Source organism: Pseudoliparis swirei, chromosome 24, assembly GCF_029220125.1.
Source record: "Pseudoliparis swirei isolate HS2019 ecotype Mariana Trench chromosome 24, NWPU_hadal_v1, whole genome shotgun sequence".
Classification (NCBI taxonomy): domain Eukaryota; kingdom Metazoa; phylum Chordata; class Actinopteri; order Perciformes; family Liparidae; genus Pseudoliparis; species Pseudoliparis swirei.
In genome coordinates this window covers 18,704,456-18,731,067 of record NC_079411.1, presented here as the reverse complement: position 1 = coordinate 18,731,067, position 26,612 = coordinate 18,704,456, and the positions used below count along the sequence as shown (strand labels likewise).

The window sequence follows — 26,612 nt, the reverse complement described above, 5'->3', positions numbered from 1 at the left end:
TCTTGGTTTGTACTCTAGGTTGAATGCACTTATTGTAAGTAGTTTTGGATAAAAGCGTCTGCTAAATGACATGTAATGTAACCAATAATATCAAGACCGTCCATCCATCCATCAATGTACAACTTCTTATCTGCAACTTCTAGCATCAATGGAGGGTGTGTGTGTGTGTGAGAGAGTGTGTGTGTGTGTCTCAGACTCACCCACAACCATGATGTTGAGCTCGAAGCCCAGCTTCATGGCCTTCCTCCTCATCTGCTCCAGGATGGCGTCGATACCCACGTAGCTGAAATCGCTGCCATGGTTCTTCTCCCCCTTGCCCTGTGGGTTGGGGTGGTGGGGCTTGGCGGACTCCGACATGTTGATGTGGCTCAGACTGACCTCTGACCCTGAGGGATGCAGGTGAAAAGAAGAATGAAAAAAGATATAAATGGATGTCTTTGGAAAGATTGATATGGTATCCTGACAAGATGCATTCGTGAAGTCTGCTTTTTAAGCAGCGAAGTGCACAAATTAGCAATACAAAGTGACTGAAAAAAGCAACCGCATAACTGCAGAGTACACAACGTGTGGTGCGGGGACACTGATCTGAGCCGTTCATTTCCTGTGTGAAACAGGATACACCAGGCTGCACTTTCATGAGAAAAGACACTACAAAGTTGTTAATCTGTCAATTACAACTGTCCTGCCAAAAACCCAACATGTGCCATCGGGGCGACACATGTGCAGATGTGCATATAAAACAAGATAAACTTTCCCACAACGCCTAAACTAAGAATCCTTTCCCCAGTGGTCCAGTGCAAACAGCCAACCGTAAGACTCACCAGTAAATCACATGGGATCGGACACACATCTGGTCCCTAATGGTGCATACATTTTTCGATTAGCAACGACCTCATGCTAGTAGTACAGCAGTCTTCTTCTTTTTATATATATATATATGATGTAGAAGTTATGACCAAAGTGAAACAGAACATCTGTAAATTAGAAGTGGAGGTCTTAAAAGACCTAAGAAGGCAAAATGAACAGACCTTTTTGGGAGAAAGCGCTGCCAACTAACAAATCGCGGCTTATGTCTCACGTTAAGGATATTGTTGTGTAGAAGACGAAGGATGTGTGTGTGCAGTGCCAAGGCACCGCTGCAACACAACTCCACTCTGTCAAATGTGCGAGTATGTGCTTGCAGCGACGCACTTCCCTCAATGTAAGAAGAGACAACACTTCTTGTGCTGCGTTTTAGAAACTTTTGGTGTCGTCTGTGTGACACACACACAGGCACGCACGCACGCACACACACACACACACACACACACACCAGCGATGGATTCAGTCTCTGTTTTGGGTCGATTACATCTTCTCATATATCAATGAGAGTTCAAGGCACCAGCATCTGTAAGCTTTTTGCTGAAGAACATATAAGCCTTTGTGCTTTTCATTTGTCTGACGCGACACCGAGACGACCGGCCTGCAATATGTTTTTGCAACATTGGTGATAAGAATTTGAATGCAGGACAGAAGACAGTGGAACATATTTGCCTTCCTGGGCAGATAAGACGGGGCAGTGCGATATGGAGGGAGTGAGCCATGCGATCTCAGTAAGAGTAGACATCTTCCAGCTTTTACCGCAGCTATGAAACACACTCTCCAAAAGAAAAAAAACAAAAGGCCCTCTTTGGCTCCATGTGACTTTATCCTGAGAAAGGTGTTGCTAATAATCACTGTGGTGCCTTTGATTTGAGGGCACAACTGGGACCACGTGTCTAACAGGAAGCAGAAACACATTTACACCATGAGGGATGTTATGGTACATCACAAACGATTCAGTTCAACCACCTCTTCATGAGACAATGTGAATGGGTTCACACTGTGATCACAGCTTCAGACATCACACAATCTCACCCTCCAAACACAGAGGTGCTAAATGTTCACTCTCACTCAGTGGCGGCTGGGGGGGGCGCAGTTGGGCGACGCGGTTTAAATAGCACTCAACAATGAGAAGAAAAGAGGTTTTGAGTAGAATATTGTAAAAACCAAAGCTTTATTTCAAGAACACAGCATGCTCAACACTGTCCAATAACAACTATCAACACACTGTAACTTTGGGCATGAGAGGTTCAGAGCAGAATGCTTTAAGGAACATTGGGTTGGGTTTCAGAGGTTTACAAAATAAAAGAGTTTCACCCTCACATGAGAGGTTCAGAGCAGAATAGTCAGAAAGAGATGCAGCACATGTTACATTGGGTGTTTGACAGAGTAGACCCACGACTGTAAAGACAAGTAGCCTCATCTCTTTAAAGTTGGCAAACTTCTCAATAACTCTCTGGTTAAAGTCAATCATATCTGTGACGAGCCTGTTTCTATTATTCTTGAGGGAATGTGTCTGTTTTTCCAAACTTCTTCGTTGTGTTTTCGATGCCAGTTCGGTCTCCTTCTGCTGCTCTGCAAACAGGGTTAGCTTCATGCTGTTAGCTAGTTAGCTTCATGCTGTTAGCTAGATGGCTGCGGCAAGATTCGTGCTTCTTACACTTGTCTGAAGCTCTTTAGATCCCTCCCCCCGTTGTAGTCCAGAGAGTTTCAGTCCCAGGACTTTGGAACAACAGACAGGGGAAACTAAACAGCGCATTACTCACTGAGCCTCCAGCTAACCAGCTCTGGTTAGCAACCTGCTCGCGTAGCTCCGTGGAGCTCTCTGGGCTGAGGGAACGATACCGGTCTCTGATTGGCCGAATAGTCCAGTCACGTGAAATAAGAAACAATGTCATTGGCTAGGGCGCACATTTTTGCACCCCAAGATTCACGTTTCATCCGCCAATGAGAAGCCGTCCTTGCCGAAACGACCGTGAAATGTTTTCTCGCTGCTGTACACACACGTTGGGCCGGAGCCCCGAAAATGGGGAGGGGCTTCTCTCAGTGAAGATGAGTGGCGATATATTATTTATGGTTGTTAAGTGGTTGTTGACAGGGGCTTACGGTCTCCCACACACATTTAGCGCGTCAACACGGTATATTTACTATTTAAATGATTTGGTATATAATGTTTTTTGACAGTATATTATATATATATATTTTTTTCATCTCAAAAGTTTAAGAGGGGCGGCGCCCTGGCGCCCTCTATGGACGCACCGCCACTGCTCTCACTGGCTCTCAACATGGTGACCACTGAACCGGCGGCTCACAGCTAACGATGATAACAGCTGCTAAACAAGGCTGGGCGATGATTCAGTTGTGATTGTTTATTGTCTTTTAATGGAATCATATTGGGATGAAATCATATATTAAGATATCGCGATGCACAACATCGTTTCATACAGTGACAAAAACAAGCACCTACTGCCAAAACTATGATTATGTTGCACTTAAGTGTTAAAGCCCCATAATGGAGTTTTCCCCTTTTAGCGCCCCCTTCAGTTTTGGAGGTATTTAACGTTTACTTCAGTGTCGTAAATACCCAGTTACGATAGATGCAGCCTCGCATACACTTGTATTGATGACCAGACGAAGTCAGAAACCAAGAAATGATGTCAACCGATAAGCTAAGAATATTCAAAGATTTTACATAAATATAACTGCATAGTTTTATTCATTGTGATATCGGAGATGAATGCTAACATAACCAAAAGAATGACAACATTTAGTTTAGATGAAATACCGATCGCGTTTTCAGCCTATATACGTTGTTTTCTAAATGTTTGAATGTAGAGTACGTGTGATCGAATACAATATTGTTGACAACACCAAAAAGCTACATATTCATAATTTACATTGGAACGTGTAATTCATTACAAGAGACTTCGCTTGCTTCGCCCTTATACTGGAGCTGCGAGCGTGGACTGGCACTATATGACATTGCGTAATCACTGCCAGAAAGCAGGTCGAAGTACATCCGCCCCGGATCGGGCGGCCCCAGAATCCTACATAGCGGAGTTATTTCCCCACAGACCCCCGATGACAATGGCAGGAGGCGCAAATCGCCATATTAAAAGTCATTGTAGCGGCACAATTTTTTTCAAGCTGTTATTTTAAAGTACAATTGTTGCATAATGTTACTTTAATTAAATGAGGGTTAATTTTTTACTAAAAACAATTTAGTTCACACAAGTATACACGACTGTGGTTATTTCCTATATACTATATATTTCTGTAATTACCAGAAAACATGCTATATTATATATATATATATATATAGCACCTTTCAAGAAAAGTCATGGTTGTATTGATGAGTCAGCTGAAAATCTCTAAACTCGATACTCTTTTCTTCTTCTCCAAGCTACAATTTTGGTCCATGAGAAGAGAACCACACCTTCAACAGATGAACTGTGGTGGGATGCCACATGTGGCTTGGCTAAAACTCAATAAATCCTTTCCGAAAATCTTGGGGGAAAAAGAACCCTGACCTTCCACCTCCCATCATTAAAATAAAAAAACAATGATATGGTTCAATCCCTGCTGTAATGTGAACCTCCCGTTAATGCCCCGCCACGGTGGACTAAAGATAATCTGTGCTGCGTCGCCATCCTCAAGAAACCCGAAACAGAAACGCAGCGTCTCGGAAAGCGATACAATAATCTCCAGGTATTTGGATCAATTCATCTCTCGCCTGTCAGATGTTTGCAAGTGTTGGCATGGTGACTTTTGGCCAACCCTGCCATGAACTCGTAATACACTGAGCTCTGATTGCATCAGTAGCCGCTTGAAGACAGACTGCAGATTAGCTCTAATGACATACTTCCAGGTCCGCAGCCAAAAACGCCTCCCGGGCCCCGTAACAATGCCAGCACCGAGCCATCTGCCGGCTCACAAGGCCGCTCTCCAAGAGTAGACGGGCAGTCACACTTGTAGCAGCAGCGACCGCACAGGCGCAGTAACAAGAACCGGCGATACGCATAAACACGAAAACAGGAGAACAAGACAAGGAGACTCAGACATGTCACCCCGCCTGACATCCACCGTGTGGCTTTAACATCCACTTCTCTTTTTTCGTGTAGTCCAGCTGAGCCTTTTTACTTTCATCAGCACTTCTTCCCAATGGCTTCATTTTCAGGGCTAAAGGGTGGGCGTTGGCAACTGCAATCGTTATTTATGCCCCTTGTGCAACAGAGTGACAGTTTTCCCATTTGCATCCACAACAAAGTGCCTCTTCGTGAGTCAGATCTGCATTCGAGCGGTATGATGTTCCACAAAGACAGCGGCTATAAATGTTTCCGCCATGAGTAACCTCATTACAGGCGTCGAGTATGACTCAGATCAGTGGCCTTGAAACGTTGGATCTCAACTGTTTTCAAACAAGATGGACCGGGCGCCTCAAAATAGGACAAGACACGTGAGACTTCACTGGAATCAACTCCCTTTGAGACAGTGAGTCGGTGCCGAGTTCACTCTAATAAATGATGTGGGAATCGGAACAGCACTGAGGACTAAACAGGTGCATCGGTAAACTTCAACCGACCCCTCACTAAGAAAACCCATTTGACCCAAAGGAAAATAACTATTAAACTACAGATAGGCATGGAGATCATGCGGTATTTTAGGATTAAAGAGCTTTTGTTAATGAATGGAGACAACTTCAGGTTTATCCTTTGCATGAATGGATATATCCCATCAAAGAGAACGCTTGAGCCGTTGATCTTCAAATGAGGGCACTTTCAAGTTTCATCATCTCGATTTGTATATTCATCCTCACATTTTGGAGGATGACACTTTAATGGTGGTCTAAAACAAGACCATTGGTGTTCGTCATGTTGGGGGAAAATAATTCCACTAAAATGGTATTTATAAAAATGTGTTTCTGTCGGGTGCTTTTTCTGCATTATCTGTTTCCTGCCTGTCACTGAGGAATTCCCTGTAGGCCAAACCACAGCATTTACATCCACACAGTCCAACTCACAGGATGTGTTCACAGTGTTTAGAAGCTTGCCTTTGCCCATTTCAGAGTGAATAATCCTCACTTTCTCCTTATTGCGCTAGCTACCTTGCAAGGGCAGCGTCACTACATCTCAGGCTTAGCGCCTCCTGAGTCTAACGTGATTGGTTAAAGAAATTCAAACAACTGTAAAGCATTCTCAACAAATATAACTCAGCTCCTTATACATGCTCATTAAAGAAATGCATTCAGTGTAATACCTTGTTGTACCGCCATGATTGTGAATGATGTAATGGGTCTCTGTTACTGGAGGTTGACTGCAGATGCTCATTGCACTTATGTAGAGAGAATGGAATGTTGTTCTATTCAAATGTTAAACCGCGACGACACCTCGATGGGAAGACAAAGAGACGGGGGGTTTACTTGCCACGAAGCATGGGAATGCTGTTTATCAACCAGAATACAACAACTGAAGACTATGTTTAGACTGTGATCCAATGTACTGCCTGTATTCTTGACCAATGTATATTTACAGTATGCGATTACCGGTGGACTCTGCAGACAGGAGAACCACGATTGTGGACTGTGGACCAGAGGAGGAATCTCTCAGCTGAGACTACTCTCTATCACAGCGTTGTTTTTCACTTAATTAAATACGGTTTATTATAACTATCGATCCAAAACGTCCCTTTGTGATTTCTGGACACAACCAAGAGTGTTTCCCCCCCCCCCCCCCCCCATCGTCCGGAATTATTTTATTATTAGTTTTATCCTGAATGCCTGCATAGCAGAGTTGAGACCAGAAAACACCAAACTACTCTGAGGCAGCATTTCTGTCTGGCCTCAGCCTTCACAGAAAAGTAATACATCATGTTAATACTTTCAAAAGAATGCAACATGTAAATATTGCTCTGATGGATATCAATATCCACCGACCTGAAGCATCAAGCCCACTTCCTCAAAACTGACCTGTAATGTAATCTCCCTGGAAAACCAACACACGCCGCTGCCCTCCGATCAGATACTGTTTAGCATTTTGCTGGAACAGAAAAATCCCCTTCCCACTCGGGACTCATGCAGAACTCAACACTCGCCTCTCAAGCCTTTCATTAAAATCCCATCAGAAACTTCACATCCAATTCTACATTTAATATTCACGGAGTGAAAGTTAAAGGCTCTAATGCTCGAAACAAAGCCTTCATTTTCTTCTCGAAATCATGCACTGATCAATTTTAAGATTTCTGACTATTGATTTCATAACATGACTTCAGACTTGTGGAAAGAAGAAAACATCCAAAGTACATGTATCTATGTAGCTCATGACTGAATTCCAATTTCAAACATAACATTTCCTAAAATGTGTAATATTGTGTTTATGTAAATTACAGTAAATGAGGTGGAAATCTCCAATTCAGTTGCACTTACAGACACCAAATGTTTCCAGTTTTACTGATATCTACAGTGGGTACGGAAAGTATTCAGACCCCTTAAAAATGTTCACTCGTTTCATTTCAGCCATTTGCTAGAATCCAAAAAGTTCATTATATTTCTCAGCACCCCATCTTGACAGAAAAAAACAGAAATGTAGACATTTTTGCAAATGTATTAAAAAAGACAAACTGAAATATCACGTCAGATTTATGAAGTGATATAAAGGGCTATCCAAAAAAAAATCCTGAAAAACTGATTATTATTTTCTACAAAATGAAACAAGAATTTTGAACCTGCTCTCATCCAAGGTTCAGATATTCGTTCTGGAAATGTATAAAAATGTGCACATATGCATCAAGTTATTTTTCTATTTGCATTTTTCAACATACAAATTCCAGAAACTTAACAAAAAAAGAATTGTCTTAATAGAGTAATCAACTGGGCAAGTTTCATGGTGATATACAGTATATTATTTAAAATGTGTACCCTTTTTGGTGCATGAGTTGTCGGACACCCACATATTTTGCATTGTTGTTATATTGTACAAGTGCATTTTCCTTGCGAGGTACAGGGTACTTGGTCCCGCCCCCTCCCTGCCTTCAGTCTGTTCTCAGCATATGTTCAAAAGCTGTCCAGTCACTCCTCAGGGAGCTCATGTCTGTTCTTCTACTCACACACCGTTACCGACAGCTCCTAAACACGTCTGCTATTTGAAAGCGCCGTTATAAAACATGGCTCCCATGTGTTGCTGTGTGTCCATGAAAGCATATTTATCCTTCTCTTCTCTTTCTTTCTCTCTCTCTCTCTCTTTTTTAACTGGAGATGACATTTCCACTGCTCCTTTGGTAGCTCTCTCTAAAGATTTGGAGCTCGTTAAGTTGCATACCTGCTGATATCCAGCCGAGCTGGATGGAAGGCCCAGAAAGAAGATATATGCACCGGAGTTGACTGATATCCATACGCCACAGGAATACAGAATTAATATATGCCCAATTTAATACCATCTAAAAGAAATGCATGGAGTTTTGTTATGCATACGACCAGGTATGAGAACTATACCCTCTCATCTCGGGGCACAGGCACTTTAAACACATTCATTTGCAAAAACAGCCGCAGCAGTTCCAGTCCAATTTAATTGCATATTTCCATGATAATGAGTACTGACACTAACCAACTAATGGAACTTACCCTCAACTGGGACAGTACAACATACAATCTGTTATGCAGACCGAATAGTTGACTTAACCATGCGTATCTAGCTGTAACCTGCAGAGACAAAGGTTCAGATGGAAAAAGCAATACGTTTCACTGAAAGAGCTCTATTCAAAAGAGTAATGTCAGAAAGTTTTACATTTTAATATAAAGGCTAGCAGATTAGATGTGCAAAAAAAGCCCCAATATTGAAGCTGTACTTGCGGACACACTCGGGCTGGATATCATTTAAGACTGTGATGGTATCATCCGAAATAACCCAGGACCAAGAAGAATATAAACTTCTCCAGTCAAACAATACCTGCATGTGATAATTTACTAACCAGATCTAGAAACAATATATATATCTATATGTGTAGGGTTTTTACCAAAGAAACTCAAGGCAAGCATTCAGCAGCTACCGCATAGCGAGACGTGGCAATTGCCCTTTTGTACCGATGTCTACGGAGAAACACAAGTTATGACTCATCTGGGGTCAAATCTGTTGATGGATATGGTGCGTTAGTCAATGAAGAGTGAAAGTATTCATGTCGGGGACCACAGTCCAGACAATGACAGCAGAGGCCAAACACAGGAACCTTAAACACATGATGGTATATAGTGGCAGGGCTTACAAATGAGATGTACTGTGATGGCTGAAAAGTTCCTTTCCCCTCTCCAAGAAGTGTTCATATTAGTGCTTTAATGAACCGATAGTGGGTGTATTTCAAAAATCATAAAAAGTCTAAATTTGGCAGCAGTTGCCTCGTGTGGAGACTTCAATGTCTAGTGTATGCACATTCTTAAAAGAAAAGCTGCAGAGGCCACTCGCTTAATGCAGCACTGCATTCTGTTAGAGGGAGATAACGCGGCGCATTTACAGTCGCTATAGTGACAAGACTGAGGTCAACAGAAGAGAGCTGGGAGTATGGAGGAGGTTCGTCATTCACATCCAAGAGGAAATCCCGCTTATAGAAATCCCCCATCCGTACTTTGATACCAGAGGGCTACTGCGGTTTAAAAAAACAAACCCGACATGTTTCCCCTCAGTAACAACTCCCCGGCGTGTAAGTCGATGAGGTTCGGTGAGGCCGACGATGGCTGCGGGCCGACTCAAACGAACGTCGGCACTTCAGAAAATGGGTCTAAAGAATGCTACCGCTCCACATCGTCTTTCAGCCTCGTCACTTGCGGCGGCCCTCTGAGAATGCGACCCCTGACCTCCACGTGCGGTGAAGCAGATGGCGCTTGCTCGGTGTTAAAACGTAGCTCTCTGCACGGAAACTTCTGGTGGTGTCAATAACAACCGGTGAGAGAGTTGTGGAGGTAGGGGTTATTGAGGGAAAAGGAATGACCAGGGAGAGCTGAGGCGAGAACAAATTCTACAAAAACAGTGACGGGCTGAATAAAAACACAACACGAGCGAGCGGTTTGGATCGATAGCTGAAAGCAGAGAGTGAGAACGCTAAGCCTGACATGGTAGGAGCGCTAATCGAGGTGCCGAGTAAAACTAGAAGAGCCTGCTGTTCAGGACAGCTCTCGGGACTGTCTGCTAACTAACTGACCACATGCATAATATTTCTGAGAAACGAGGATGGGGAAATGGGAAAGTCCAGCCACTGACCCAACCACAGCTGCAGTAAAGGAACTGGTCCAGGGTATCAACTCAAACCCTTCGTGCAGCGAATCACACAACCACCAAGTATGAACAGTGGGGGCCGGCTGGTTGGAATATTACAGCGGTGGATGCTGCTCCACGGAAAGAAATGGGAAGTGTCGCGCTGTTCAGAGTCGACTTCTTTCCCTGAATGAATCGCTAATTAGGTCTCTTTATCGGATCAAAGTAAATAACTGTGTCAAGTCAGAACAACCAATTTCTGGAAATTCATATCATCCCAGAATCATAAATCCTGCTTGAGGCACGATGCTGCAGTAGAGGACGGCACAGACTGGCATTTACCTCCCCCACTGCTGGCAGGCCCACAACCTGTCACCTCCGACAGGATGCGACACGTCCGACTTCCTCCCCCTGTGACATACATGTAGAACATCAAACATGCCCCTACTGGGGGCAGCGAGAGTGATGCACAATGCCAGAGGCGTCTGACATACTTTTGTATTTTGACTAAAAAGTCTAGTCATTTTCTACTTCATTGCGCTGATGAGGCAAAACCAGCACGAGTAACATTACACGCTAACTACAACCACATTCTTCACTCACCGAAGGAAGAGAAGACAAGACCACATGAGATCACATACATATGGATACAATCAGCCGGAGGCAGAGGAAGACGGACTGTGATGTGGGGACCGATATTTTCAGACAAACAGTCTGAATGTTTACTGTCAAACATGTTCACACCTCAGCTCCGCTCAACGCAGCTTCTTTCAGGGCAAATAGTTTTTTTTGGGGGGGGGGGGGGGACATGGGTCAAAAGTGGACCGAGCAACAAGTTCAATCCAAACTGATTTCTCTTTTGAAGAGTTGGGGTAGAAAAAAGGAATATCTCTTTTTTGGAAATCAATATTTCATTAAAGTAACATCAAGACTTGACTGCTAGGATGTCAAGTATTTAATGACAGCTTGAAGGAAACTAAACATTTTACGCCGCTGGTCCCAAACAATAGGAATGAAGTGTTTATCTTGCGGTGATTGAATTACTCATAATCAACGAGCTCATCTGGTTAGCAACACGCAAACAATGACCCAGTGGTTTTAACTGGCTCTTATTGGGAACCATACTGAAATTCCATTCCATTATCCATACCACTTATCCTCATTAGGGTCGTGGGGCGCTGGAGTCGATCCCAGCTGACAGGGCGACGGCAGGGTTCACCCAATGCTTTATGTAATCAGATACAGGCAGCATACGGGAATTATTCTGGTATTAAATGCATTGTGTGCCAGGGTGACTGCTGCTGGGGAAATAAATAAAACATTTAGTTCTCAATTAATTAATGCTCTGCTGGACGCAGCCACAGGGGCAACATGTGTTTTGGAGATGTGATGTGGCTGGTGGGTGCAAAGAGAGTACGTCGACAACATCTCTGATAATGTTACTTGAGCCAAGACCTCCCGAGGGTTTTCTAACTGCAGCATCCAACAAAGCAACTATTCAGCCACCGTACTGCAAACTGGGTAAAAGATGACCATGCAATGAAAACACGGAAGATTACAGCTAACCAACTAACCGCAACCTCATTTACTTCCCAGCAGAAGCAACTGACAAAGAGTTCAGAGCATGAGAGTGGTTCCTACTACTCCCCTGGGGAGAGCAAGAGTCAAACTGAAAACACGACTCATCAACTCTCCTTGAACTTGGCATCAAACTCCCGCGTGGAGAGGAGGACACAGGGTGACTGTCAGAACCAAGATCAGTTAAAAACAGCTTGGCTCTGTCAGTAACTGGCTAATCCACTGCACCGGATCAAAGTAAGGCCGGAAAACTCTTGTCTGAAGGAGAAAACATGGCCAGAGAAAGGGCCCCAGAGACCCGAGGCCTTAAAGAGTTATGGCGGGCTCCTATGATTGGTCAACACCCGGTCCCATTATAGCCAGATTGATTATCCATGCATGCTCCAGAGCTGAAGACACAATGGGGAGGGGAAAGGAGAAAGAAAAGGAGGGGGGGGAGGGTGAAGAGCTGTAGTGTGCTTAACCCCCCAAACACACACACAGAAACTCTTCCCAACAGCTGAACAATGGGAAAGAAGAGAGAGAAAAAAGAAATGGCAACGTACACTGAATTTAAGGTTTTTCTACAGATCTCCTGCCAGAAACACACTCAACACCTCGGCCTCTAAAACCTGGCTTTATTAACTTTGATACCAACGGCCTCTGAGCACCAATCACCACTTCTACCTCTCTACCTTCCCCCCCACCTCCTTCTCCCCTTTATCTCCTCCAGGTCAAAATCATTTGCAAGACAGAAAAGCACACAGCAAACATGAAAACCAGCAACTCACCCAACCCTGTTCCTCTCCTTCTCTTCTCTCTTTTCCTCTCCTGCACTCCCTTCCTCTCTCATTCACAGCTCCAGCTGGTAAGGCTGCATCCTGCTGCTGCTTCTGCTCCCCCCTAGCCACGCCCCTCCCTCGCACACACATCTCAGTCACGTGACCGCCATCCCAAGAGGCTGGGGAGCCACACCCCTCATTGAAGGGAAAGTGAATGCGGAACATTGTGGATACAGCAGACCACGTGCGATTAAGTAAACCCACTGGAGGTGCATGCTGTGTTTGTGTGTGCAGTTTAATTAAAATGAAAGACAGCAGAAGAGTGTGTCACAATACAGGAACATTTATTTTCATTATTTTTTCAGTGTGTGTGTTTGCATAAGACAAGAGGTAACATCCTTCTCACTTCCCAGGCCTTGTGTGTGTCCTTCTGCACTTTCCCTCCCACTGCTTTGTTACACAGAGGAGCCTAGGGATGAGAATTGATACGATTTTAACGATTCCGATGCCTTATCGATTCCTGCTTATCGATTCGATTCCTTATCGATTCTTTTATCGATTCTTATTGGGCAAGGGGTGAAAAAAAGAGCACAAACCGGTTTATTTACATTAATTTTCTTTTATATAATTTTCAATAATGCTGCACACACCATATACAGTATGTATACATACACATTTACATTTTTTTAAATAACCAAAAACATTTATACATATTCCTCTTGAACTTAAAATAAAACTTACATAACTTAAATAAAATGTATTCTGTTTAATTTAAACATGTTCCTAGAAATTACAGTGCTCCTTCCTTTTTTTAAAGGGTATATGAACTGAGCTGCCAAAAATGAAACTAGCAGTGGCAAATACCAAGTGTGCAACCATCAATTGTATGGATCATCAACAATTCTTGTGCAGAAAAATAAGCATGTCTGTTTTCTCCGGGAGGATACGCGATCTCTCAGGACTTATTGTGTCTCCAGCCATGGAGAACACTCTCTCAGATGGGGTGGAGGATGCCTGAACACAAAGATATGAGGAGGTGTACAAGACGTGCTAGCTGTAGCCTGTGACCCAGACAGACTACCAGCCTCTGAACCGGTCTGACTCTGAACCTCATCAGCTAAATTCGATGGCAATGGAGATTATTTATATAGTGAAAGCTGGTTTACACAATGAAACAAATGGCACTAACAAAATCACTGAATTTGCTGAGCTGACATAAAGCCACATTAAGAGGGGAGGCAAACACGACCTCTGCCTCAATGTACGGGGCTGAAAATGGAAGATTATATAGCTAAACTAGCGTAGCAATATGCTAAATTTAATAATGGATAAAAAATCGATATGCTCAGTTTAATAATGGGTTAACACGATAACGCAAACGTTTGCTGATAACACACGCCCTCCGATAATTAACACCGTTACGATCAAACATTTCTCAAAACTGGACTTTCAATCCAAACGTGAAGTGATCAATAATGGGACCAATGCCGGAGCTCAAATGTATGTTTCAAACGAAGGGACAGAAGATAACTTGATCGACTACACACAATAAAGGCAAATTGCTTCACACAGTGAGTGGTTGTGATCACTTTTGAGGAGTTTACCTTGGACAGAAAGAGATGAAGCGCCGACGTTAGCTGAGCTGCTGCATCGAACACATGACATTCCTGTCATTTAATTCCATGCTGTGTTCAAATGCTTATTCATATTTGTTGTATTTCCTCCCTTCGACGAAATAGACTTTTTACACATGTTACAAGTGGCGTAGTTGTCATTTTGTCGTGTGAAATAGAGCCAAACTTTAGAACGCTTCTGCCTAGTTGCCATGTTTGCTGCAGTCTGAAGAAACTAAACAAGTTCGCGCATGCGCAACGCCACAGAGGACCGTTAGCAGAACCGTTAAAGAATTTGGTTGACGATCCCAAACAATCGGTTCACTGGGAACCGGTTCTAAAACAGAACCGGTTCTCGATTCCCATCCCTAGAGGAGCCTATTTGATCCTCCAGGGTTCTCTCTCTCTCTCTCTCTCTCTCTCTCATGACTAAAACAGAACATATCTTGTGTTTAGAAAAGAGAAAATGAAAATCTCTAAAAGGGTAGGCTACAAGTTGACATTCATACTTGCTTAAGTTGGATCAGAAGAGAGATGCCGCCCTTGTGTCTTTGCACTAGACATGAAGCTACAGTCAGGAGAAAACTAACTTAGCTTAGCATGAAGACTGGAGTGTAAATTAATGACCTACTCACAACAACTTGAGCCAATCGAGTGTCACAGAGCTCCACATTGGCTGCGAAACAGATTAAAGTTGTTCCAAAATCCCAAATGTTCCCTGGAAGTATGTGCTGCTCTGGTGTGCTTCCTGTGTCCCAGTTCAGCCACAACAGAGAGAGTCATAGTTACCACCGCCATGTTTAATATGTTGTCTAAGAACAGTTTCACTATTCAACAAAGATTCTTGTTATAAATTGGATCCCGGCTGACTGGCAGGAGAGAGTGCTTTATTTGTTCATTTGTTGAGGAACTTTTTTTTCCAGCAGACATTTTCACACAGCATTCAGTGGAATGTCTTCCTTCCTGTCGAAGCTGAAGCTGAATCTCACACTGTTTCCACACGCTTTGTTGTGAATGTAAATGTACAGATGCATGAATTTATTTGTTAGTGTCAGTTATTCTGTGTTCGCACAATTGAAACACATTCAATGTTGTTAACAGTTTTCATTTTCTTGATTTAACACAAAACAATTTTATGAATTTAGAATCATTTTACGCAACTGACTAATTTCCCATATCCAGATTGACGAACTGAGCTCATTACGCAGTTACTATATTCTGCTCTGCGAGACTTACATTTTTCATCCACCGCCTCGGGGCTTCATAAGTTAAATATTTTTGATGGGCCTTGGTTCACTTTCTATCACTACTCCAACTTGTCAATATTTTATTAGCTCGTAGGTTTATCAATAGACTGCCTGCAGAATTGCAATAAAGTCAAGCAGTGGAATTTCTCTCAGGAAATTATAATTTTCTGTCTTAAGATCAGGACACAAAATCTGCCATCTCCAATGTGGACACGTTTTAAACTGTAAATGTTTTGACTCTCCTGCAGGCCTGAGGAGCAGCCTGTTGGGGGTTCTGAGTAAAATTATAAATCTGACACATTCCCACTGTATATCTCTTTTCAGCAAAGTCTACATTTTCCATATAGCTCTTATTAAAATAAACAATGTTGTCAGTGACACTCTTGACCCCTCAGGGACTGACATTACCATTTCCTCTCGTGGGACACAAGCATTTATTAAGGAGAGCTCTGCTGTGTTTTTTTTTTATTAGTCTTCCTGAGAGCCTAAAAAGCAGCTTTGAGCAAAAGATGTATGGGATATTGCTCCAACTAGAATCCAACCATGGTGATTTAAAGGCAGGCGTGATCAGTGAAATATCCCATCAAAAAGTCCCTCACAGTTAATCACAAACGGTTGATTGAGTTACATGTTCTCTTCCAAAAGCAAGAGATTCAAGCTTTTTCTTCTTCTTTTGAAACACAGTGGTCATTTGGGCTCAAAACACAATTGAACATTTGGTAGCGTGATGCCATGTGTGCTCGGGGGGGAGGGGGGGGGGGGGGGAATGCGGCGGTAACTGGCGAGCCCCGTCGGGGAGCTCCGTGATTGGCCCTGATGTCGGGGCTGATTGCTACGAGGCCGCCAAATCATGGCAGAGCACACATGTGGAGCCGATTCATTGAGTTGCCTCTGTGACTCAGCTGACCGAGGGACTCGGTGACACATCCTCGGTGTCGAAGAAGGAAGGGAGGAGGCAGAGAAAAATAGAGGCGGAGGAGGAGATGGAGGAGGGGGATGGAGGAGGGTCAGAAGAGTCGGGAGCAAGAGTGTCAAGGCAAAGAGGAAGAACATCTGGCTCGGCCTGGCTGTTGACAGAGAAGATAGCTGGGTCGCCTGGAGACTTCCTGTTGTTCTGGTTTTTTTGCAGCGGTTGCTCCCCTGTTGTGCAAATAGAGACAGCATGTGTGTGTGATGAGTGAAGAGGTTTATCTCAGCACCCTGAAGTGGCCTCATGGACCCCCCCCCGCCACACACACACACACACACACACACACAATGAAACCACTGCACATACATCAACAGTACAAATGTTTGAATGTGGGAAGGTAGGCAACAGGCCGTCTCGCATTAAGACCCAGGCAAAGGGGCAGAGTCTATAAAAAGGGGGGGGGGGGCTCACTTGGGCCTTTCCTCTTGAACGGAGACCCACTGAGGCTAACTAGCCTTTAGTTTGGTGATTGATGTGATTGTTCGTGTTTGAGGAGGGACTAACACTTGAGTGATTGCTGAGGAAAGATCAGCCAAGAAACACCCGAATGTCTTCCACTGGGGGAGGGGACTGTCTTCCAGTCAAGCAAGTTTATAAACAAAGACACGAGAGGAGCCAACCACTGCTTCCCCCAAATGTATTAGATTGCAGTGACCCTTTTAACTAATCAATTGAATAGGCCAATTGATGTTGTATTTATCTTGTGGTGCTTTGTCTTCAACTAAAGAGGGAGAGTAGCCTTCGTGGATGTGTTTTTTATTGGGTGGTTTGAGTCACCGTAGCTTGCTGTGAGTAATTCATTGGATTAAATTTGGTTTGTGTGCAGTGGTGGTTCATTCATAATTGGTCTGTCGCAGTTTAGCCCCACATTGTTCATTTTATTTGCTTGTTCATTTGTTTGGATGTATGTCGTAATTTTATCGTGACCTGCATTCAGGCCTTCTATTGAAAGTCACGCGTTGAGCGGAGATACATCTTTCATTCCATGCATTGTCAATACAATCTCTATTTTCAGTATGATAGTCTCTGGCTCCAGTTTATTCTGGGTATTGTGCATTGGGAATAACCATATATATATATATATATATATATTATAATAAGATATACTTCACTCCTGGATTATTCCCCTGCAGCTTGCAAATTCCACCTAGTTTACAATAATTTAGGCCCATGTTTGCTTTTTCGTCCGCTTTTTACCATCCAGAGGGAGTAAAACCTCGATGCTGTTTTGCATTATAATGGCCGCAAAGAGGATAAAATGAGAACATTTTTGCGGCCTCGAAAGTTTGTTTATGGGGAAGTGTTTGTTTTTGTGTTTCTTTTAACCCACTAAAGCTTTCCCAGCTGGACTGCGCTACTGTAGCATCAAGGACTGAAAAAGACGGCGAGGTCGAGGACTGCTTTCCAACTACCATGAAAGCATTGTTTCTTTAACATTGAACCATAGCGTCACTCTGGCGAGAACATGTTTCTTCAACTCATGAGGATTTTATGAGTAAAACGGCGTTCAATAAGAAGATTAGTTTCAACGAGAGAAATAAAAGAGGTTTGCAATTAAATAAGCAGAACGAGGGGGATTCATTTTCAACATCCCCATCTGAGGAGGCTACATCGTGCCCCAACTTGATTGCCTTAATGGAAACCAGGTGTCCCTCTTGAGTGATAGAGTGAAACAGCTGAGCTCCCCCAAAGACCAAAAGACAACCAAACAGATACTTACAAGCGGTTTCCATCTCCTGGTTGTGGTGCATCTCGCTGCAACTGGAAGCCATCTCCTCTGTCAGCCCCTTTACTCTATTACTTCCAGTATTTAAGGAAAAACTCACATAAGAAAAAAAAGCCTCTGAATATTTCCTAGCCTGTGGCGGCTGCTGTTAAGTTCTTCACTATTCTGAAGATGAGGAAGAGCTAATCTCACAAACTGCACACACACACACACACCGACATGTACTCTATTTCTGTTGATGTTCCGGAGTCAAAGCCTTTCCCGATGAACAATAAACACAGCGACGCCAAGGGGATTGGCCTTCTGGGGAATCCCTGGCCCCTCGCTACATGTGCGGGGGGGTGAATGACTCAACTCCACAAAAACGAGAGAGAAGACAGGAAGGAGCTCTGTGATTAAACTCTACGTGGCCCAGGAACGTCTATTGCCCGATTCTGATGCTAATTATCAATCATGGACACCTTCCATGTGCAGCGACAGGGGAGCAGACTTCTAAAGAGTGAAGCAGCATCTTTTTGAGTGAATGTGTGTGCCAACACTGAACAGCAAGGGATTGTAGTTTTCCAGAGCGTAACGCAGAGGAACCCATCTGTTGGGTCTTGCCCTTTCCCCCCAAATCTTCAGTTGCAAGCATGCGCCTCCTCCACGATGTGAGGGTGACGTGTGCAGTCTGCTGCATTGCATCGCGAAGCACTTGCGAAGCAGCTGGAGGTGAAAGTTCACCAGAAGCTCCTCCAGGCTCCACCGAGGACGATGGTACTCTTTGAAGAAGCAAATTGCCACGTAAACCACAAAGCTGCCATCGTCTCCTTTTAATCCTTAAAATATCACTGCAAAGCTCAGTTATGACATCATCTCAAGTCTCTGTTTTGAGTCTGTTTAGGTATTGAAAAGTTGAGACTTGAGCTCCCTGAAATATTCAGTAAAAGATGCCTGTAAACTCACAACTGAGGGACCAGTCAGGGAAGCAGCATAAGGCCTAATTGGCTAATCTAAAATATGAATCTGGGGGTGAGGAAGATGAAGGTACTTGAGCACAAAAGAGGTCATGAATATTAGGACCCGCTAAGTTCTTTATGACTCCCCTTCTGCCTGCATTGAATCAATGCTGCCGGAGGGTTGAAGATTTTTTTATTATTTATTCTTTGGGTTTATCTTTACACTGTGCTGCCCATGGTCGGAGAGCTGAGATAGAGATGAGAGCTCAAGCATTTTAGGAGGATTATTTGTTTTCATTTGTGGGGAAAAGCCACAAACAGTAGATGTGTATATACTTCTTAAACTCTGAATATCTTAGTTAAAGGGAATATGTTTGCTTTGTCGTCCCCCGGGACAGCTTTGCGAAATCAGTCTGTTGTCTTAGTTCCATTTGATGGAGATAATCTCGTCAACACAGTTAAAGCCGACTAGCCTCCGTGCAGATTGTCCTTAAATGGGAACTCTTGACTCCACATTTTTGTCAATGTTTGTTTATAGGTGTTGAGACCTAATGCAAATGGTGGAGAAGTTGAACAAAGCTTTGCAGCGTGAAGTCTGATACACCTGCCTCAGGTGATGTCACTTGAGGCAGGGTCTTTTAGGTCTAAAGTTTGAAAGTGAGAGAATCTGCGGAGGTGGAATTAGAAAGAAGTGAACTCACCAGACCTCTGCAACCCGTCACATTGTGGATATCGCAGGCACACCGCTGAATTGGTGGTGTACTCTTTTAAGCTGGCAAAGTAAATTGTTTTTATTATTTCTCCAAAATCTGCCCAAACTATGAACTCCATCTCCATGAGCTGCTGGGCGTGCGGAGAAACAGCCGACGGGACATATTGGATCTGCTGCACTGGTAAATGTGACCAAACCTACTGGGAAAACACGCTGTTCAATGATCAAAACAAGGACATGACTGAGACTACCGCATCACGGCGAGTCAAAAAACCAGCTCCAACGCGACGTTAACGGACAAACTCAACTGCAGTTGGTGTAACATACGGGACAAGACTGCTGATTTTTGGTTTCCCACACATGCCCACCTCAGACAGACTCACACCCTCGCATACGAATCCCTTCGCCCCCTCATCTCCTCTCGTCTCGTCGTTTCAGCAGCAGATGGTACAGTGGGGCTGTGGCACAAATGGCCATCTGTCTGTCCACACGCACATTAGAAAAGCAATTCATGTTATTCCAGTATGTCCTCTATCAGCCAACAAGTGCGCCAAACATAATTAGCAGAGAATATGGAGAAAGACTCACCTCACATGAACCTTTCTTCTTCATTTAAACAACTCTAGGGATGAATACAAACAGCTTGCAGATGATCACACTGACAAGGACCCAAGTGTGTTTTCTTTAAGAAGATGTTTGCATTCCGGCTCTGCTTAGTTAATTATGTTTGATTGATGGCGCTGAAAAAACAAACACTGGATGACTAGTGCTGGCGTGGGGCTTTTTTTCTTTCATTTCAAGGCCCTACACTACTCTGTCTTCATTTCTTCATTTCCATGGTCAAGACAAGATGAATGACTTTCCCATCAGTTACTTGGACAACGGAACCACGGCGGGGTCTTACATCTGGAAAAACAAGAGGGAGGATTCACTCGGAGGACGAAGATAACGTCACCCGAGACGAAACCTTATCTCAGTTTGCTCCATCGGGCTTTGATGGCCTATGTCCTACTATTTATCTTTTATGTTGTGGAGAATGAAACGGTTGACGAAGGCGATTTGTAGCGAGTGTCTCTAAAGTTGGACTGCTTTGTCAAACTCATATCAGGAAGTGTGTGTGTGTGTCTCTGTGTGTGTTTGAACATGTGGTTTTACATGTATGTTAAGGTGAAATGCGCGAGTGTGTTGGTTTAAGAGCTCACAGTAAGTGAATAAACTGTTTACTGAAGTTGTGGGATTTGGCAAGACGACGGAAGAGGACAAAGGTCTTTTGGCCTTGGTGGGAAACTTCTTTAACCCTTGACTTCCCCCAGATGCTCAATGTAAACTTCAACTTCCGAAAGCCTTATCTGGGGGAGAAGGGAACTTTGTGTGTGTGTGTGTGTGTTTGTTTATGTGTATGTGTGTATGTTTATGGGTGTATGTGTGTGTGTGTGTGTGTGTGTGTGTGTGTGAGTGTTGGAGTCTGTTTATCTGGGCCCTTCCCCATTTCTCTCAGCTCCTCTTCCTCCTCCAATGTAAAAAAACAACAGCTTTCAAGTCCAATTCTTTTTAGTGTCCACACTTCAGAGAGTTCTCTTTGAATAAGTGTATTTCCTGTATTGGAGCGTTAACAAGATAGCCGGGAAAAGAGGCCGACATCTGAGTGTTGGATGGCTTTCTGCAGCGTGGTCCGAGCTTCTGACCCTTGAAGTTGTTTGAGGAAACTTTACCAATCGTCTAAGAGAAATCCCAGGAGAACTCCACTTATTTGGAGTTTCCTTTGTAAATGACACTGGCTTGAAAAAAGCTTGAAATACAGCTTTATTTAACCTGAAAACCAGGTTCCCTTTCTAAATTGATTCTTCCCCCTGGCACACACTGCCTCCTGGTGGCTCATTTAGGAAGCACAATAACACTTTCAAAATAATGAGTGACACTCGTCACTGTGATCCCCCCCCTGGGACATTTAGGACATTTCAGAGCTGAACAGGAGGTCACAGCGTGGAGACCCGCAGACTTTAAGTGAGCAAAACTGAGCGTGGATGGATTATTTGTGTGAACTTTTCCTTTTAAAATGAGGTTGTGACCGAAGTTGTCGATATGACCTCATCTGCTGTGATTTTTTTCCGAATTCCGTGTTCAGAAATTCAGGAATTCCGAGTCCGGAATTTGGAACCCGGAATATTCGAATTCCGAATTCCGAGTTCCGAATTCCGGATTCACAAGTAAATACATCTAAATCCACAAACAAATAGACAAATCCACATAGAAATGCATACATATATTTGTGAAATGCATAAATATATTTGTGATTTAAAAAATAAAAATAATAATAATAATATATATATATATATTATAAATTTCAGCGAAGTTAAAGGTATTTCTTGTTATTCTTGTTGAAATTTTAATTACATCAATTCATCAAGGTTCAGTATCTGCGGCTGTTTCAGGGATGTAATAAACCAATATCCAAACACTTCATTAGGCTGGGATTAAATGATTGGACGGGCCTGTCTATCTTCATGCTAGCTTACCGCTGTGAGTACTGACCAAAGCCGAGTAGTTAGCGTTCATTGTGGTCATTCTTGGCTTCAGAAGACCGAAAGGGACCGGCTGGCAGTGACTTGGAGACTTGGAGACGTTCTCACTCGATAACCCTGCCAGCTACCTTCATTGAAAAAATGAAAAAAATAGTTGGCAAAACTGGGCAGTGTTTTTTGGGTTAAATTAAAATCTAGCATTCCCCCACTAGCTTCTCAAGATTACAAACCCGATCTGTAACAGGCTCTGGTTCATTTCCTCTCATCAGTAAAACAAAAAATAAATGGAAGCTAGCGTTTCAAAGTAATGTTATAAGAAGGCAACAATACGGACATTCAGGCTCCCTTGTGTGGCTTGATGGTGTACTGCAGATATAAATGTTAAATAAAAGACTAAAAGAAAAATTGTCCGCAACCCTCCTGTGGGTCCCCAATAATACAAAATATCCGTATCTGTTTGGTTGGTGCCCGGGTTGGACAACGAGCACCTCGTGACTGTACAGTACCACAAAGATACCCATGCACAGAAAAAATAACAAAACCCCTAGCCCCCAAAACCCCAAGCGTCAATGTGGACCAACAGTAGAGAGTAAGATATGATATATTTGGGTGAACTGTTCCTTTTAAAATGAGGTTGTGACCGAAGTTGTCGATATTACCTCATCTGCTGTGATTTTTTTACTCAAACATCTCAGCTCTTTGTGGAACAACAAGAACTGTTAAAAAGTATTAACTCAGACATTACTCCATCTTTTCCCCCTATCTGCTGATTTAACTACTCGAGATGCTGGTTTTGAGTCTGGAACAATAAGACTTGCAGATTTTAACATTTAAGAGGGACGGCAGTGGGGTCCCGTGGTTTGCAGACCTTTCCGGAGACAAAATGACCCAAACTCCATTTCTGTGACATTCCATTTATCAAACGGTCACTGAGCAAGAAAAGTCTGACTTAATAACTCCGAAAAAAATCCAAAATTCCAGAAATGACACACGAGCGATCCCGTGGAAATCATCATTATGATATCAACGAGGATCCGAAGCAACGACATGTTTCACTGTCAAATAAAGGCTTCAATAATTAATTTGAATGCAGCTTGTGCAGAATTATTCAATTAGAAAAATCAATTTGTTGAACCATAAAATATTCCTACTGTATCATCAGAATATGATTCCACTGAAAGATGATATATATACAAAATATTGATCTCCTAGCCATAATAGAGAATGCTCCAAAGTTTGAGATTGATTAAACTTGATTGAATTGATTTATGTCATGGAGGCCTTGTATTGTGAGACCACATCTTATGACCACTGCAGACACATTACACAATTTCGCAACAATTCTCAGTGAGCAGCAGTTCCCTATCACAAGAACAATCTCTTTTTCCTTTCCTTAGCCTCTCTCTCCCGTTTTATTTGCTGGGTAATTAGCCTACAGGTCACGCTGAGTAATGGTCTGGGATCAGTCCAGAGTATAATTAAACCAGGAGAGGATTGACCTTGGATATGCCTTCACCTCAGGCTGCCTGTACATGTGTGTGCTTGTGAAGGTGTGTCGATGAGCGACAACAAAAGTAAGACAAAAATAAGAGATTAAGAAATGGCGTGAGTGTGTGAGCCCTTGTCTGACCACCTCCACACTTTCAGAAGGTCAATCCAAATGAAAGACAAATGGCTTCACTTGCTCTTTCTTCCATAATGACGACACCTCAATTAGGAGAACAAATGTGCTCCAAGATAATCTGTTTATTTAGGCAATATAAAGACAGATTCCAGGTGCAACGTTAATAACAGGGATTTAATGAGATGAGGATTTCTCTTTTGTTCTGTACCATCACAACAGGAACAATGGCACCGCAAGAACCTAATTCTTTTAAAGGCCTGTAATGTGGACCTTCTATTTTCTTTAGTGCTGTAACAGCAATCCAGCTGAGATGGTCATCTTTTTCGTCCCCATATCCCCATAAAACACTGATGGAGTTGATAATGAGGTTATGTGACCCCAATGATAACCCACCAGTCCCATCAGCTCCGTGAAAGCTACACCATTCACGGTCACGCTCTCTGTCTACGTCTAGTAACAGTAAAAGGGAGAAAGTACATCTTTGGTGCATCTAAATAATGCAAATGTTTGTTAGTTGCAGCCCTATATTAATCTCCCCCGAACAGTGGCAAGGCTACTGCACAGGAAAGATAAAACAAAGACCAAACAAAGGTTCTCAAGTGTTAAATCTGGTCTGAAATTGATAAGAAAAGGCTATTTCTGCCCACAGTTACGCTATGCTCTGATGTCAGATTGAGTTCTTTCTGTGGTGTTCGATATATTGATGAACAGCAGACCTGCCTGTCAAGATAAGGTTCCTTGTAATCGTCAAATCAGCAGCAGACCATCAGGTACCAATCCTAATCAGTCCATGACATTTAGATTCTCTATCTGACTAAGATGTTGACATTTTGGTATCTTGACTAAAATTCAAATGTTTTGGGCACTACTTGCCTGTAAAACACAAAAGTTACAATGATGGATCCAGCAAACCATAGATCAGATAAAAGGGGTTATACTGTACTACATAGCCGGGGACCAAGTCATTGTCAAGTCACTCAAGTCATGTCCCAAGTCAAGACCGGCAACTGACTCACACGTTTTGCATACTGAAATAATGTGCGTTGTTGTTGACCGCCGCACAGTTTCTGTGAGCAAACTTACTCGTCTTTTTTGAATTTCTTTTCCCGACTGCCGCTCATTAACATAAGATTCTCCTGCAACTTGATCGCATGCTTTCGGATACTAACGAAGTAGACCTGGGGAATTGAGTGTCAACTTGGTGAGAATGAACGGCGTTAACGTTAGAGGTTTCAGGAAATGAATTCCTCCGTCTTCAAATATCTTGCCCCCTCCAAAGACAGTCCAAAGCTCAAAGACGTTTAGTTTGAACAAGAGAAAGGCATCCAATCATACGTATATGTCGTCTAATTACCTTCGCATTGAAAATGCCGGAAGGTTATGTTTTGATCGCCGTGTATTTATTTATTTATTTATTACCTTCGCATTGAAAATGCCGGAAGGTTATGTTTTGATCGCCGTGTATTTATTTATTTATTTATTTGTATGTGTGTTATTCGCAAAACTCAAAAAGTATTGAACCGAATCGCATGAAATTTGGTGGGATGATTGTTTATTATCCGGGGACCAGTTGATGAGATTTTGGGATCGATCGGGTCAAAGGTCAAAGGTCAAAGGTCATGAACAGGTCAAAATCTTTCGCAGAACTCAAAAAGTATTGAACCGAATCGCATGAAATTTGGTGGGATGATTGTTTATTATCCGGGGACCAGTTGATTAGATTTTGGGATCGATCGGGTCAAAGGTCAAGGTCAAAGGTCATGAACAGGTCAAAATGTTCTTGAATAGCATGAAATTTGGTGGGATGATTGGTTATTATCCGGGGACCATTTGATTAGATTTTGGGATCAATCGGGTCAAAGGTCAAGGTCATGGAAAGGTCAAACTCTTTTTTTACCATAGCACGATACATTTTTGTCCAATTGGCATGCAACTAATGCCAACATGTTCATAATTCAATGCCCAATCTTGTGATATGCGAAGGTATGCGCTCTACCGAGTGCCCATTCTAGTTGATTTAATGTTTTAGGTTGCTTGTACGTGACCTCTGCTGACTGAGGGCGTCAAGCTACAAAGCATGACGTATTTGCTCGTATTCAATACAAATTCAGCTCGCTCCTCAGCATGTGAATGTGTGTCCACAATTCTTTTCATGTTGACCTTTTGCACAAACACGCCCCGTGTAACTCTCTCGCTCTGCGATGCTGTGATCAAAGTACAGGGGGGACATTTGCTGGGAAGCTGACTAACTTAGATCACATGAGCCCTGAGAGAGGAAGCGCACTGTGGTGAGGTCACTCAGCAGGGGAAACAATCACCCTGACAGAACACGGAAGGAAGCCTGTGTGCCTGTGTGTGTGTGTGTGTGTGTGTGTGTGTACGAATGATGTGTGATGTAATTTCCTCCTGGAAAAACTGAATGGGCAGGAAGGCAGCGTATCTAATAAACTCCCAAAGACACAGGCGACAGCCATCTATGGAAAAATAATAAAAACATACACAAACTTGTTTTCTAATTCATGTCACTGAAGAAAGTCAACTGAAATCACTTACAATGGTGCAGTAGAGCAAACGATCATGTGAACAATGTGTTTTCATGCCTCGCGTATAACCTTTACTGAAGTTATATATTTTCCATTTCTTCAAATAATGATAATTTCAAATCTGTGATTGCAGTGCTACTAGAAGTGTTTTTTCGGTTTGTTTCAGCTGTTGATGATTTGTTAGAGCAGAGCAGGGTGGGCCCAGTCAGAGCTCCCGGGCCCTCCAGGCAGGTCACCCTTCATTTAGACCCCTAATCAGGGCCTCTCTCTGTGGACAAAAC

The 26,612-nt window shown here is 43.0% G+C and overlaps 1 protein-coding gene across 3 annotated transcripts in view; it reads right to left on the bottom strand.

Annotated features, from left to right (window-relative positions):
- Window positions 1-26,612, bottom strand: part of septin9b (septin 9b) — a 62,797-nt gene that overhangs the window by 17,608 nt on the left and 18,577 nt on the right. For all 3 annotated transcript variants that reach the window (XM_056409002.1, XM_056409003.1, XM_056409001.1), the window contains exon 3: window positions 201-386. In XM_056409002.1, coding sequence (XP_056264977.1) covers window positions 201-386 — 186 coding nt within the window. The remainder of the gene's footprint in view (window positions 1-200; window positions 387-26,612) is intronic.